Source organism: Ovis canadensis, chromosome 9, assembly GCF_042477335.2.
Source record: "Ovis canadensis isolate MfBH-ARS-UI-01 breed Bighorn chromosome 9, ARS-UI_OviCan_v2, whole genome shotgun sequence".
NCBI lineage: Eukaryota > Metazoa > Chordata > Mammalia > Artiodactyla > Bovidae > Ovis > Ovis canadensis.
The window spans coordinates 87,275,302-87,289,911 of NC_091253.1; the positions used below are offsets into that span (position 1 = coordinate 87,275,302).

At 37.5% G+C, this 14,610-nt stretch overlaps 1 protein-coding gene across 3 annotated transcripts in view; it reads left to right on the plus strand.

Moving 5' to 3' along the window:
- The window catches only part of RGS22 (regulator of G protein signaling 22), a 143,243-nt gene that overhangs the window by 56,369 nt on the left and 72,264 nt on the right, over positions 1–14,610 (plus strand). For all 3 annotated transcript variants that reach the window (XM_069600519.1, XM_069600520.1, XM_069600518.1), the window contains 4 exons: positions 6,810–6,943; positions 9,265–9,379; positions 12,889–13,011; positions 13,803–13,904. In XM_069600519.1, the coding sequence (XP_069456620.1) occupies positions 6,810–6,943; positions 9,265–9,379; positions 12,889–13,011; positions 13,803–13,904 (474 nt within the window). The remainder of the gene's footprint in view (positions 1–6,809; positions 6,944–9,264; positions 9,380–12,888; positions 13,012–13,802; positions 13,905–14,610) is intronic.

Here is a 14,610-nt window from a genome sequence, read left to right on the forward strand (position 1 = left end):
TAAAATCTGGAGTTTGGCTTAAAATTGAGGTCCTCATCGTGCCTGAACATTATTATTTTTGGCCTCATGGTGTGGCATGCGGTATCTCAGTTCCCTGACAAGGGAGCTAACCCATGTCCCCTGCATTGGAAGGTGGATTTTTAACCACTGGCTCACCAGGGAAGTCCCTAGAGTCACATTTTAGAACCTATATTTTAATAAGATTCCTAGGTGATTTTCTGCAAAGCACCACTACAAGTTAGTGCTTCTCAAGCTTCAGTGAGTCACCTGAAGAACTTGTTAGAACTTGTTCTTTAGGGCTCCTCCTAAAGATCAAGATTCAGTAGGTCTGGGGTGGGGCCCAAGGATTTGCATGTCTAACAAGCTTGCTCCCAGGTGATGCTCTTTCTGCTGGCCTGTGGTCCACACCTTGAGTTAGTGTCATTATAGTGAACTAATGGTTTCTTAGCCATTATGTAGACACTTTTCTGACCTCTTTGCCCCCAGGGCCTTTTTGCGTGTCACTTAACTGATCAACCGAGCTTCCTTGTTAGCCCCTGTGACTTTGTGACTCAGTCACCAGGTTAATACAAATCTTAGAGACTAGTGTAGTGAGCATACTTGGCTTTCTGAGTGCCATCACCACACAGGTTACCATCAGTGTTTTCTAGTTGGGTAACTCATTTTGATCTCATTCTGTTTCTCCTTGGCAGAAAACAGTGTAAGCAATGGAACTTGATTCTATTTTCTATATTTTTCCTATTTTAAAAGTTAAAATATCTTTTATACAAAGTAAAATTCACCTTTTTGTTCTGAAATTTTTGACAAATATATACATTGTGTATCTACCATCTCAGTCATGATATGGAACAGCTCCTTTACCCACCCCCAGTTTTACTGTGCCCTTTTGACAGTATTTTTTTTCTATCAAAAGAAAAGATTTTTTTTTTCTTTCAGTCTACTTTTCTAGCTTTCTCCCAAGCCAGAAAGCTCAAAAATACTAACTTGGGCCATCCTTTAATTTTAGGTATAATACACTTAAAATTTTTTTTTATATTTAGAAAGCTTTTTATAGTGGTAAAAGCACATGGATCACAGCCTTGTCTAACTCAAAGAAACTATGAGCCATGCTGTGTAGGGCCAACCAAACAGATGGATCATGGTGGAGAGTTCTGACAAAACGTGCTCCACTGCAGAAGGCAATGGCAAACCACTTCAGCATTCTTGTCTTGAGAACCTCATGAACAATATAAAAAGGCAAAAAGATATGACACTGAAAGATGAATTCCCCAGGTTGGAAGGTGACCAGATATGCTACTGGAGAAGAGTGGAGAAATAGTTCCAGAAGGAGTGAAGAGGCTGAGTCAAAGTGGAAACAGTGCCCAGTTGTGGATGTGTCTGGTGGTGAAGGAAAGTCTGGTGCTGTAAAGAGCAATATTGCATAGAAACCTGGAATGTTAGGTCCGTGAATCAAGGCAAATTGGAAGTGGTCAAACAGGAGATGGCAAGGGTGAACGTCGACATTCTAGGAATCAGCGAGCTAAAATGGACTGGAATGGGTGAATTTAATTCAGATGACCTTTATAGCTACTACTATGGGCAAGAATCCCTTAAAAGAAATGGAGTAGCTCTCACAGTCAACAAAAGAGTCCAAAATGCAGTACTTGGGTGCAATCTCAAAATGACAGAATGATCTCTGTTCATTTCCAAGGCAAACCATTCAGTAATCACAGTAATCCAACTCTATGCCTCTACAACTAATGCCAAAGAAGCTGAAATTGAATGGTTCTATGAAGACCTACAAGACTTTCTAGAACTAACACACACACACAAAAAAAAAAACACCCCACAGAAAGATGTCCTTTTCATCATAGGGGACTGGAATAAAAAAATAGGAAGTCAAGAGATACCTGGAGTAACAGGCAAGTTTGACCTTGAAATACAAAAAGAAGCAGGGCAAAGGCTAACAGTTTTACCAAGAGAATGCACTGGTCATAGCAAACACCCTCTTCTAGCCACAAAAGAAACAACTCTACACATGGACATCACCAGATGGTCAGTACCAAAATCAGATTGATTTAGATATAGAAGCTCTATACAGTCAGCAAAAACAAGACTGGGAGCTGACTGACTCAGATCATGAACTCCTTATTGCCAAATTCAGACTTATATTGAAGAACATAGGGAAAACCAGTGTGCCATTAAGTATGACCTAAATCAAATCCCTTAGGATTGTACTGTAGAAGTGACAAATAGATTCAAGGGTTTAGATCGCATAGACAGAGTACCTGAAGAATTGTGTACAGAGGTTCTTAACATTGTACAGGAGACTGTGACCAAAACCATCCCCAAGAAAAAGAAATGCAAAAAGGCAAAATGGTTGTCTGAGGAGGCCTTACAAAGAGCTGAGAAAAGAGAAGTGGAAGGCAAAGGAGAAAAGGAAAGATACACCCATTTAAATGCAGAGTTCCAAAGAATAGCAAGGAGAGATAAGAAAGACTTCCTAAGTGAAATAGAGATGCAAAGAAATAGAGGAAAACAATAGAATGGGAAAGACTAGAGATCTCCTCAAGAAAATTAGAGATACCAAGGGAACATTTCACGTGAAGTTATGCACAGTAAAGGACAGAAACGGTATGGACCTAACAGAAGCAGATGAGATTAAGAAGAGGTGGCAAGAATGCACAGAAGAACTACACAAAAAAGATCTTCATGACCCAGATTAACTATGATGGTTGTGATCACTCACCTAGAGCCAGACATCCTGGAGTGTGAAGTCAATTGGGCCTTAGGAAGCATTACTATGAATAAAGCTAGTGGAAGTGATAGAATTCCAGCTGAGCTATTTCAAATCCTGAAAGAGGATGCTGTGAAAGTGCTGCACTCAATATGCCAGCAAATTTGGAAAACTCAGCAGTGGCCACAGGACTGGAAAAGGTCAGTTTTCATTCCAATCCCAAAGAAAGGCAATGCCAAAGAACGTTCATACCACCGCACAATTGCACTCATCTCACACGTTAGCAAAGTAATACTTAAAATTCTCCAAGCAAGGCTTCAATAGTATGTGAACTGAGAACTTCCAGATGTTCAAGCTGGATTTAGAAAAGGCAGAGGAACCAGAGATCAAATTGCCAACATCCGTTGGATCATCGAAAAAGCAAGAGAGTTCCAGAAAAACATTTACTTCTGCTTTATTGACTATGTGAAAACCTTTGACTGTGTGGATCACAACAAACTGTGGAAAATTCTTAAAGAGATGGGAACATGAGACCACCTTACCTGCCTCCTGAGAAATCTGTATGCAAGTCAAGAAACGAGAATTAGAACCAGACATGGAAGAACAGACTGGTTCCAAATTGGGAAAGGAGTACATCAAGGCTGTATATTGTCACCCTGCTTATTTAACTTATAGGCAGAGTACATCATGTGAAATGCCATGCTGGATGAAGCACAAGCTAGAATCAAGATTGCCAGGAGAAATATCAGTAACCTCAGATATGCAGATGATACCACTCTAATGGCAGTAAAAGAGGAACTAAAGAGGCTCTTGATAAAAGTGAAAGAGGAGAGTGAAAAGCTGGCTTAAAATGCAACATTCAAAAAACAAAGATCATGGCATCTGGTTCATGGGGAAAAAATGGAGACAGTGACAGACTTTATTTTTGGGGCTCTAAAATCACTTCAGATGGTGACTGCAGCCATGAAATTAAAAGACGCTTGCTCCTTGGAAGAAAAGCTGTGACAAACCTAGACAAACCTAGACAGTGCATTAATAAGCAGAGCATAATGGCAATACTTTGCTAACAAAAATCCATCTAGTCAAAGCTATGGTTTTTCCAGTAGTTATGTATGGATGTGAGAGTTGGACCATAAAGAAAGCTGAGCACTGAAGAATTTATCCTTTTGAACTGTGGTGTTGGAGAAGACTCTTGAGGGTCCTTTGGACTGCAAGGAGATCCAACCAGTCCATCCGAAAGGAAATCAGTCCTGGGTGTTCATTGGAAGGACTGATGTTGAAGCCGAAACTCCAATACTTTGGCCACCTGATGCAAAGAGCTGACTCATTTGAAAAGACCCTGATGCTGGGAATGATTGAAGGCAGGAGGAGAAGGGGACGACAGAGGATGAGATGGTTGGATGGCATCACTGACTCAAGGGACATGAGTTTGAGCAAGCTCTGAGAATTGGTGAAGGACAGGGAACCCTAGCATGCTGCAGTCCATGGCGTCACAAAGAGTTGGACAGAATTGAAGGACTGAACAACAATAACAAAAAGCACATGACAAAATTTATCATCTTAACCATTTTCAAGTGTACATTGCAGTAGTAATATAAGTATATTTGTATTGTTGTGTAACAGATCTTCAGAAGTATTCTACCTTGCAAGTTTGAAACTATATAACCATTCATCAACCTCTCTTGCATCCCCTGGTAACCACCATTCTACTTTGTGTCTATGAATTTGACCACTTTTGAATGATACACTTTTAATAAGCCCAGTCTCCTGTGGTTCCACTTATTTACAGAGTGTTGCTTAACGTCATGCTGTGTTCCAAATTACTAAAACAGATGTGAGCCCCGATACCTAGGACATTATATGCAAAACATCAGTCTCAGTTCAGTTGCTCAGTCGTGTCCGACTCTTTGCCACCCCATGAATCGCAGCACGCCAGGCCTCCCTGTCCATCACCAACTCCTGGAGTTCGCTCAGATTCATGTCCATCAAGTCAGTGATGCCATCCAGCCATCTCATCCTCTGTCGTCCCCTTCTTCTCCTGCCCCCAATCCCTCCCAGCATCAGAGTCTTTTCCAATGAGTCAACTCTTAGCATGAGGTGGCCAAAGTACTGGAGTTTCAGCTTTAGCATCATTCCTTCCAAAGAAATCCCAGGGCTGATCTCCTTCAGAATGGACTGGTTGGATCTCCTTGCAGTCCAAGGGACTCTCATGAGTCTTCTCCAACACCACAGTTCAAAATCATCAATTCTTCAGCGCTCAGCCTTCTCAGTACTCAGCTTTCTTTATAGTCCAACTCTCAAACATCCATACATGACGACTGGAAAAATCATAGCTTTGACTAGACAGACCTTTGTTGGCAAAGTAATGTCTCTGCTTTTTAATATGCTGTCTAGGTTGGTCATAGCTTTTCTTCCAAGGAGGAAGCATCTTTTTATTTCATGGCTGCAGTCACTATCTGCAGTGATTTTGGAGACCCCCAAAATAAAGTCTCTCACTGTTTCCCCACCTATTTGCCATGAAGTGATGGTGACTGGATGCCATGATCTTAGTTTTCTGAATGTTGAGTTTTAAGCCACCTTTTTCACTCTCCTCTTTCACTTTCATCAAGAGGCTCTTTAATTCTTTGCCTTCTGCCATAAGGGTGGTGTCATCTGCATATCTGAGGTGATTGATATTTCTCCCGGCAATCTTGATTCCAGCTTGTACTTCATCTAGCCCAGCATTTTGCATGATGTATTCTGCACATAAGTAATTAATTTTGTTTATAGAATTCTTAAAAAATTATTAGTAGTTGGAATGCATATAAGATTTTATTGTTTGTTCTGGATAGTAAAGCATCACAAATATATTTCTTGCTTTCCAGCAGCATATATTACATTCTAATTGAAGCTGACATATAGGAAGTGATTTTTTTTGTTTTGTTTTTCAAATTATAAAAATAGTAAAACTTGGGATTTACCTGGTGGTCTAGTGGCTAAGACTCCACACTCCCAATGCAGGGGACACAGGTTTGGTCCCTGGTCATGGAACTAGATCCCACATGCTGCAGATAAGAATTTGCATGTTGCAGCTAAAGATCCTGCATGCTGCAATGAAGATCAAAAATCCTGCATGCCACAACTAAGACCCAGTGTGGTCAAATAAATAAATATTAAATAAATAAAAGCATTGCATTAAAAATAATAAAACTGTAAATTTGGAAACTTAGACAAGTTTTGAAACAAAGAGACAAGTCACTCTGATCTCATCTACTTCTAGACAACTGTTAACTTATTTTCTCTTAGGCTTTTTGTGAATTTTTGATTTTAATACCTTTATATTTTTGGATTCTGGTAATGTAACATCTTCATTAGTATTTTTCCAGGTGTGATAATTTTGGTAATCCTTACTTTAAAATAGTATATAACATTACATTTATACATATGAAAATATACATCCATGCATGTATATAATTGTTTCTTTCTCCTCTCTGGACATTTAGATGTTTCTGCTTTTTTGCATCATGTGTGTAGCATCTCATGTTCTAGATTTAAATAATTAACTTTTACTACAAAAACCATTTAAGAATGGGAATGATACCCATAAAAATAAAATGTCCAAAAACGGAAGGAACTAGTCTAAGATAGAGCCTCTTATGGACCAATGGTTTCCACAAGTCTTTTCCCAGCCTGCTACCTGCATTCCCCACTCCACAACACGTACATTTGCTCACACACACATACAAACACACATACACACATGTACACATACACACAGCACTCAATTCTTCCTCCAGGAAAGAGTCTTTCACAATAGTGGGGGGCCTTTGGCCTTTTAAAATGCTCTAAATAGGTCTAGAGATTTCAGCCTGCTAGCTGCTTTAAAGTTGGAGTTTGAGAAGAGGAATAAGAATATTTAATAGTTAAAAATGAAAAATAAAAATATTTTCATTCTCCTTCTTAAGCATATGATAGTAGGTGATAGATTGAGGGAAGAAGTCCTCTAGTGATCAGAATAAATTTGAGGTATCTATGGAGAATGTGCTTTATTCTCTGTCCATTTTTCCCCACTTGGCCCATTTTTCACTTTGTTCATCATCTTACTACTTTTTAGAAAGAAGAATCCAGTTTACTACAACTTCCTAAATCTCCCAAGAAATCACCTAGAGTAAAGACAGCAGTTTATAAACCTTGGAAGAGTGAGTCTTCGAATCCAGTTTCTTCTAAGGATGATGTGATTGAGAAAGGGTAAGTGTGGCTTTCTGTGTCCCAGTGCTTTTCTGCAATGGTAAGATGTTTGAAGGATTTAAAGATTAAATAGAAATTGAAAATGAATACTTTTCTTTTTTTACATGGGTTCTTATATTTCAGGGAGAGATATTAGAGTTATACTCCTATGCATACTCTAAATTAAGAGCAGAACTCTTGAGACTAGTAATATTTCTCAAATTTGAGAACTCAAAATACTCCTAATAATATTCTGCTTATTTAACATAGTATACTTTAAAAATTCATTTAGAGTTGCCCATCTATTTGCCCTTTTCATTGTTCTTTATTTCAAATGGAATTCTTTTCCTTCAGCCTGAAAAAATACCCTTTGGTATTAACTTTGGTGTGGGGTCTGCTGGTGGATAGTTCTTTGTTTAGTGATTTATTACCTCACATTTACTCTTTTTTATTGAGAGAAAATTTACCTGTTGTAAAATTCACCATTTTAATCACGTTCAGGTATAAAATTCAGTGGTTTTTAGTTATGTTTACATGGTTATAAAACTATCATTACTATATAATTCAAAAACAACTCATCTCCTGAAAAAGCAGCTCCGTGTCACTAGCAGCCATTCTCCCCTCCCTCAACGCCGGGCAATCACTCATCTATGCTCTGTGCCTCTCTTTTCCAAGGCCAGCAGAGAGAGGGGCTTAGATACCAAGGCAGTGAGGCTACTTTGGCGGCGAAATAGGACAGTTCTTCCTGAGTCAGAATGGAAATAAGGATGGGTATGAAAGTGAAAGTGACGTAGCTCAGCCGTGTCCGACTCTTTGCGACCCCATGGACTGTAGCCTACCACGCTTCTCCATCCATGGGATTTTCCAAGCCAGAATACTGGAGTGGGTTGCCATTTCCTTCTCCAGAGGATCTTCCCAACCTAGGGATTGAACCCGGGTCTCCCGCGTTGTAGGCAGATGCTTTTACCATCTGAGCTACCAGGGAAGTCAAGGATGGGTATTGGTGGATATATTTGTTGATAGATAAATTTGAAATGCTTTTAGCTGCAGATAACAGAAAAGTTGATCAACAGTGGCTTAGAAAACTTTGACTAATTTTTTTTTCACAGAACAAGAAATCTGAGTGTAAGCAACTGCCAGTGTCGATTCACCAGATCAGGAGTATTAAGGCTTAAATCTTTGTAATGCTCTTGGCCATTCCTTTGCAGTCAGTAGAGTCACAGATCCTGGCATCAGGCTTTCAAATCATAAAGAGGGAAGGGGGCAGTATCTATTAATTCTCTCCCTGTAGTAGGGAAAGCAGGCTTTCATAGAAACTCCCCAGCAGACTTAATTTTTTATCTCATTAGTCACAGCTGGGTTATACAACCACTTGTCCCTCCCTGGCATCTTTTTAAGTGAATATTTAGCTTTTTTAGTATCTCATGGTGCTTGTGATAGAATCATGTTGCCGGACATGCGTGTTGAGTTAGCTGGTCGATTAATAGTGTCTGCTACATGAGGGAGGGGAAACTGAAGCATGTTGTACCTACATTTTGTCTGAGAAGAAACTGCAAAGTAACCTGCTGGTGGGTTAGAGTTGAGGGAGATTGATGAGTTGGAAGAAGCATGTTTTATGGAACTGGAAAGTGAGGTTTGGAATGATTGCATTGGCCTGTGGGAGAGGGAACTGGATGAGAAAATATAAAAAGATAAGGTCCAAAGTCATTAGTCTAACTCCAGAGTCTTCCGTTATCTCATCTCAAGCTACCGCATATAAACCCTTATGAGACCCACCTGTTATGAGGATTAAATATATTCATATGAATTATTTCTGGCACAGCATTTGGTATGTAGTTTAGCTTTTAGTGTCCTCTTGCCCTAAGAAAATTAGTCAACTTTCTGCATTTTAAACAAGACTTTCTCTGCTTACCTTCATATGTTGCTCACTATTCTCCCCATCTGAAGAACCCCTTTACACACAGAGAGAATGTATCTTCCACTAGTTATTCAGGAAAAAAATCTCCTTTCTTTAATTACTAACATAGCTCCAAGGGCCTTCTCATTCTTACACGCCCATAGTTTTATTATCCATCCCAGACATTTGGCATCTGTGATACATTCACAAACCCATTCAACCAGCATTTATCTTATTGAGAGTCATTTTTCTGTATGACTATACCTCATTTTCTCAACTTCCTCTTGAGGGCTGGACTTGATGCTTATATATATATATATACTTTTTTTTTTTTTTAACTAGTTCTCACAATGCCTAGAAGCACTCCTAAGATTTAGGACATGTATACCAAAGGTGCTTAAAGTATTTGTTGATTGACTAATTAGTTCTCATCCCTATAATTTAGGTCAAGGCACATGTCAGAAAGCAGCAAAGTTATTCGTTTAACATCTTTTACTGACATTTCTGAATGTCTGAAGCCCCAGCTGGATAGAAGATATACCTATACAGAAGAACCTTTGGTAAGTAATTGGAGGACTAATTTGACTCTTCATTTTACCTAATCAATGTCCCCTGACTCTAGAGAATTTTTATTTATTTACCATAATAATTTTTTCTTTATTGAACAAAAATTTATTTTTTACTTCCAAAAGGATTTTTATACAAAAAGTTTCTTTTTTAAAACTTATTTATTTATTTTTATTTATTTATTTTTTTGCATTCTTTCATTTTATTTTATTTTATTTTATTTTTAATTTTTATTTTTTATATTTTTTTTTTATTATTTAAATTTTAAAATCTTTAATTCTTACATGCATTCTCAAACATGAACCCCCCTCCCAGCTCCCTCCCCATAACATCTTTCTGGGTCATCCCCATGCACCAGCCCCAAGCATGCTGCATCCTGTGTCAGACATAGACTGGCGATTCAATTCACATGATAGTATACATGTTAGAATGTCATTCTCCCAAATCATCCCACCCTCTCCCTCTCCCTCTGAGTCCAAAAGTCCGTTATACACATCTGTGTCTCTTTCCCTGTCTTGCATACAGGGTCATCATTGCCATCTTCCTAAATTCCATATATATGTGTTAGTATACTGTATTGGTGTTTTTCTTTCTGGCTTACTTCACTCTGTATAATCGGCTCCAGTTTCATCCATCTCAACAGAACTGATTCAAATGAATTCTTTTTAATGGCTGAGTAATACTCCATTGTGTATATGTACCACAGCTTTCTTATCCATCCATCTGCTGATGGACATCTAGGTTGTTTCCATGTCCTGGCTATTATAAACAGTGCTGCGATGAACATTGGGGTACATGTGTCTCTTTCAATTCTGGTTTCCTCGGTGTGTATGCCCAGAAGTGGGATTGCTGGGTCATAAGGTAGTTCTATTTGCAATTTTTTAAGGAATCTCCACACTGTTCTCCATAGTGGCTGTACTAGTTTGCATTCCCACCAACAGTGTAGGAGGGTTCCCTTTTCTCCACACCCTCTCCAGCATTTATTGCTTGTAGATTTTTGGATCGCAGCCATTCTGACTGGTGTGAAGTGGTACCTCATTGTGGTTTTGATTTGCATTTCTCTAATAATGAGTGATGTTGAGCATCTTTTCATGTGTTTGTTAGCCATCCGTATGTCTTCTTTGGAGAAATGTCTATTTAGTTCTTTGGCCCATTTTTTGATTGGGTCGTTTATTTTTCTGGAGTTGAGCTGCATAAGTTGCTTGTATATTTTTGAGATTAGTTGTTTGTCAGTTGCTTCATTTGCTATTATTTTCTCCCATTCAGAAGGCTGTCTTTTCACCTTGCTTATAGTTTCCTTTGTTGTGCAGAAGCTTTTAATTTTAATTAGATCCCATTTGTTTATTTTTGCTTTTATTTCCAGAATTCTGGGAGGTGGATCATAGAGGATCCTGCTGTGATTTATGTCTGAGAGTGTTTTGCCTATGTTCTCCTCTAGGAGTTTTATAGTTTCTGATCTTACATTTAGATCTTTAATCCATTTTGAGTTTATTTTTGTGTGTGGTGTTAGAAAGTGATCTAGTTTCATTCTTTTACAAGTGGTTGACCAGTTTTCCCAGCACCACTTGTTAAAGAGATTGTCTTTACTCCATTGTATATTCTTGCCTCCTTTGTCAAAGATAAGGTGTCCATATGTGTGTGGATTTATCTCTGGGCTTTCTATTTTGTTCCATTGATCTATATGTCTGTCTTTGTGCCAGTACCATACTGTCTTGATGACTGTGGCTTTGTAGTAGAGCCTGAAGTCAGGCAAGTTGATTCCTCCAGTTCCATTCTTCTTTCTCAAAATTGCTTTGGCTATTCGAGGTTTTTTGTATTTCCATACAAATCTTAAAGTTGCAGGATATAAAATCAACACACAGAAATCCCTTGCATTCCTATACACTAATAATGAGAAAGTAGAAAAAGAAATTAAGGAAACAATTCCATTCACCATTGCAACGAAAAGAATAAAATACTTAGGAATATATCTTCCTAAAGAAACTAAAGACCTATATATGGAAAACTATAAAACACTGATGAAAGAAATCAAAGAGGACACTAATAGATGGAGAAATATACCATGTTCATGGATTGGAAGAATCAATATAGTGAAAATGAGTATACTACCCAAAGCAATTTACAAATTCAATGCAATCCCTATCAAGCTACCAGCCACATTTTTCACAGAACTAGAACAAATAATTTCAAGATTTGTATAAAACTTATTTATTTTTAATTGAAGGATAATTACTTTACAGTATTGTGTTGGTTTCTACCAAACATCACATTCTTATACAAAAACTTCCTATTTCCTTTTGTAGCACCATGTTCCTATATACTCCATTGATTACTGTTTTCAAAAATAGCCATGTTCTTGTTTGGTATAATCACACCTAAGATACAAAATAAGACCCTCTAGGAAATTTCATGTTATATTTTAGAAGCTCAAATTTTTTATAAAGCTCAATATTTCCAGACTATAGTTACCTTGATAATGTGGATTTAACACACCAGTTCTAAATGCAAATTTTACCTTCTCTAACAGTTACACTTTAGGTAGAAACCTTGGTAGTCCTAATATTGTCTGAACACTTACATATAATTTTGTACTATTTATTTTATTCTAAGCAAACAAGTCTTCTTTTCTTCTATTTAGTATTTTTCTTATCCAAATAATGACTTTTTAGTTTTGGAATGCCAATGGTTAAACATCATAAAATCATTAAATTTTTACCTCAGAATTTGTAATGTAGGGGAATAAAGGGAGATTATAAAGCAAGAGTAAGAACCTGACTTAAACCCTAAATCACCCATGCCACAGTTGTCTTATTATAAGGAAGTGCGAGTTTCACACAACAAATAGCAAAGAGCTCATGTGAATACTGGATACCCTTTCTTATTTTAGAATTACTCTTGTGCTTGGAGAAATAGCCAGTTTTCTGTGTTTCAAAAACGGTGTTAGGCTTGCCAGCATTGTTGGCAGAGAAGCCCATAAATAGCAAAGTTTTATGAGAATTTATACTGCCTTTCCACTTGAAGGCCATGACCTTACGGGGTGAGACTGTCCAGAGAGGGACCTCATAAGGACAGTTAATGGGTAGCCCTGAGAGGCCTTGAAGATATTTCTTTTTATAACTCTCTTAGCAGCAACTCAAGGCCAAAATAACAGTAAACATGTAGGAAAGAGGCCACCAACAGAGATTTGGAAGACTCCTAAAATGGTATCACTGTGCCTGAAATATGAAAATAGTTGAGGTTGGGAAGTCAGTTTAACATTAAGTTTGAAATCAGATTGGTTTATAATAGAATGAGCTCTGCAGCTAGAGTTGGCTCTGTAAACAAATTTTGTGTGACAGTCAGATGCAACATACTGCATTAATTACATATATGGTACAAAAATAAAGTAGTCCAGTGGGGAAATGACAGCCTGGCAGAATTTGTGAAACTCTGTTGTTGTACAATGTCATAAAAAAATTACAATGTTTCTGGGTGAATAATTCACTTCTGTTTTGTTATCTAGATTAAAACCATGGGCGATGGTGCCTTGGGAGGATTTGACATGGAGAATTTGTTGCAATCTTTGTATGTAGAAAATAGAGCTGGATTCTTCTTTACTAAATTCTGTGAGAACTCAGGGAACAAGGTAGAAAATAGTTATTTTAAATCTGATTTTCTACTTTTATTTAAAATGAGAGATTGAAATAATTTAATGTCAAGTAATTATATTTCATTTTAAAATTCCCATTTCTTCTTGTAAGAAATTTCATGCTAAATTATCTAGTAAAAATGTAAATATCTTAGCTATAATTCTCTTTGGTTCACTATCCTACTAAAATTACAAAGAAAAGTACAGATAGATAAGGATTGACCTGCATTATTAACAATTGATTACTTTCATGTAACTTTATTTCAATGTAATATATGTTAACTTTAGAGCTAATTTCTATTAGTCCCTCAATTTTTATTTTTAGTAACTCTAGCAATTACAGTTGCAGTGAATAGTGAGAAACTTATTTCAAGGCTTTTTGTTTTGTTTCTTAGTCATTACAACAGCCTTTATTTTGTTCAGATAAGTATTTCATTAGCTCAGTTATTAGAGTAGCTTTTACTTCTGATATGATATACATTTGCCATGTATGTAAAGATGCTTTCAGACTTTAGTTTCATGCCAGAGATATGTGATTACTCTTTATTTACTAGAACACTTAACTTTTTAAATGACCAATTACATGAGAAGCATATATGCAAAAATATAATTTAGTGACAGGACTCATATTTTGTGTGTTGCCTGTTTGTGATAGAAGATGAAACATCTTAAACTGAACCTGATTTATAGTAACAGCAAAGAGCTAAACGATTACTTGTATTTGAAATTAGGGCTTTGTAGAGTTTTAATAATGGTGGTAATAATTTATGTACCTTTTCCATCTGCAGTTGTGGAAGAACTGTGTGTACTTTTGGTTTGACCTACAAGCTTATCATCAGCTTTTCTACCAAGAAACCCTTCACCCTTTTAAAGTATGCAAGCAAGCTCAAGTAAGTAGTAAATAATGTTGCTTCAATGTGACATTCCCAGAACACAGAAATGAAAAGTTTCATCCAGCCTCAAATAAGAGAAATCTAGGAGTGAGGGCGAAAAGGCAGTGGTTAAATTGTTTCCATTGAATTACTTTATTTAAATATCAGCAGAATATTGTTTTATAGTCAGATTTGTAGACTCTCAGTCTCTTTGCTGCCGATTAACTGTTCTTCCAGTAAAGAACATGTTATCTTTTTTTCTAAAGTATGTCTTTTTGCTTTGGTTGTGAGTGACTTAAAAGAGAACCCCGAGAGGGGACTTGTAATGAATTATTGAAGTGACTGGGAGCAGAGGCGTTACCTGAAGCTACTCTGTGAGGTTCCTGCAGCAGTCAGCTGTTGGAGACACTTAGGCTGTTGGCCTGTCTAATGAGGGGGAAAGGATGTCAATTGACTCCTTGTGTCATCACAGCCCTGTGTCATTTCCTGGGCCTCTGTGCTACACACCATATGAGGCAGAGACTCAGAGCTGGAGAAAAGAGCATCATTAGACCTCTTGAAAGCAAAATAGAGGATGAAGAACAGGATTCTCTGCAGAGAGAGAGAAACAATAGCCACTTTTTGGGGTGAAAAGGAAAGGGAATAAAATTATGACCCAAGCGAACTTGTCTTTTCAGTTTTTATTCTTAGGCTCTCCTGATCCTTTATGGAGAGAGGTCATCAA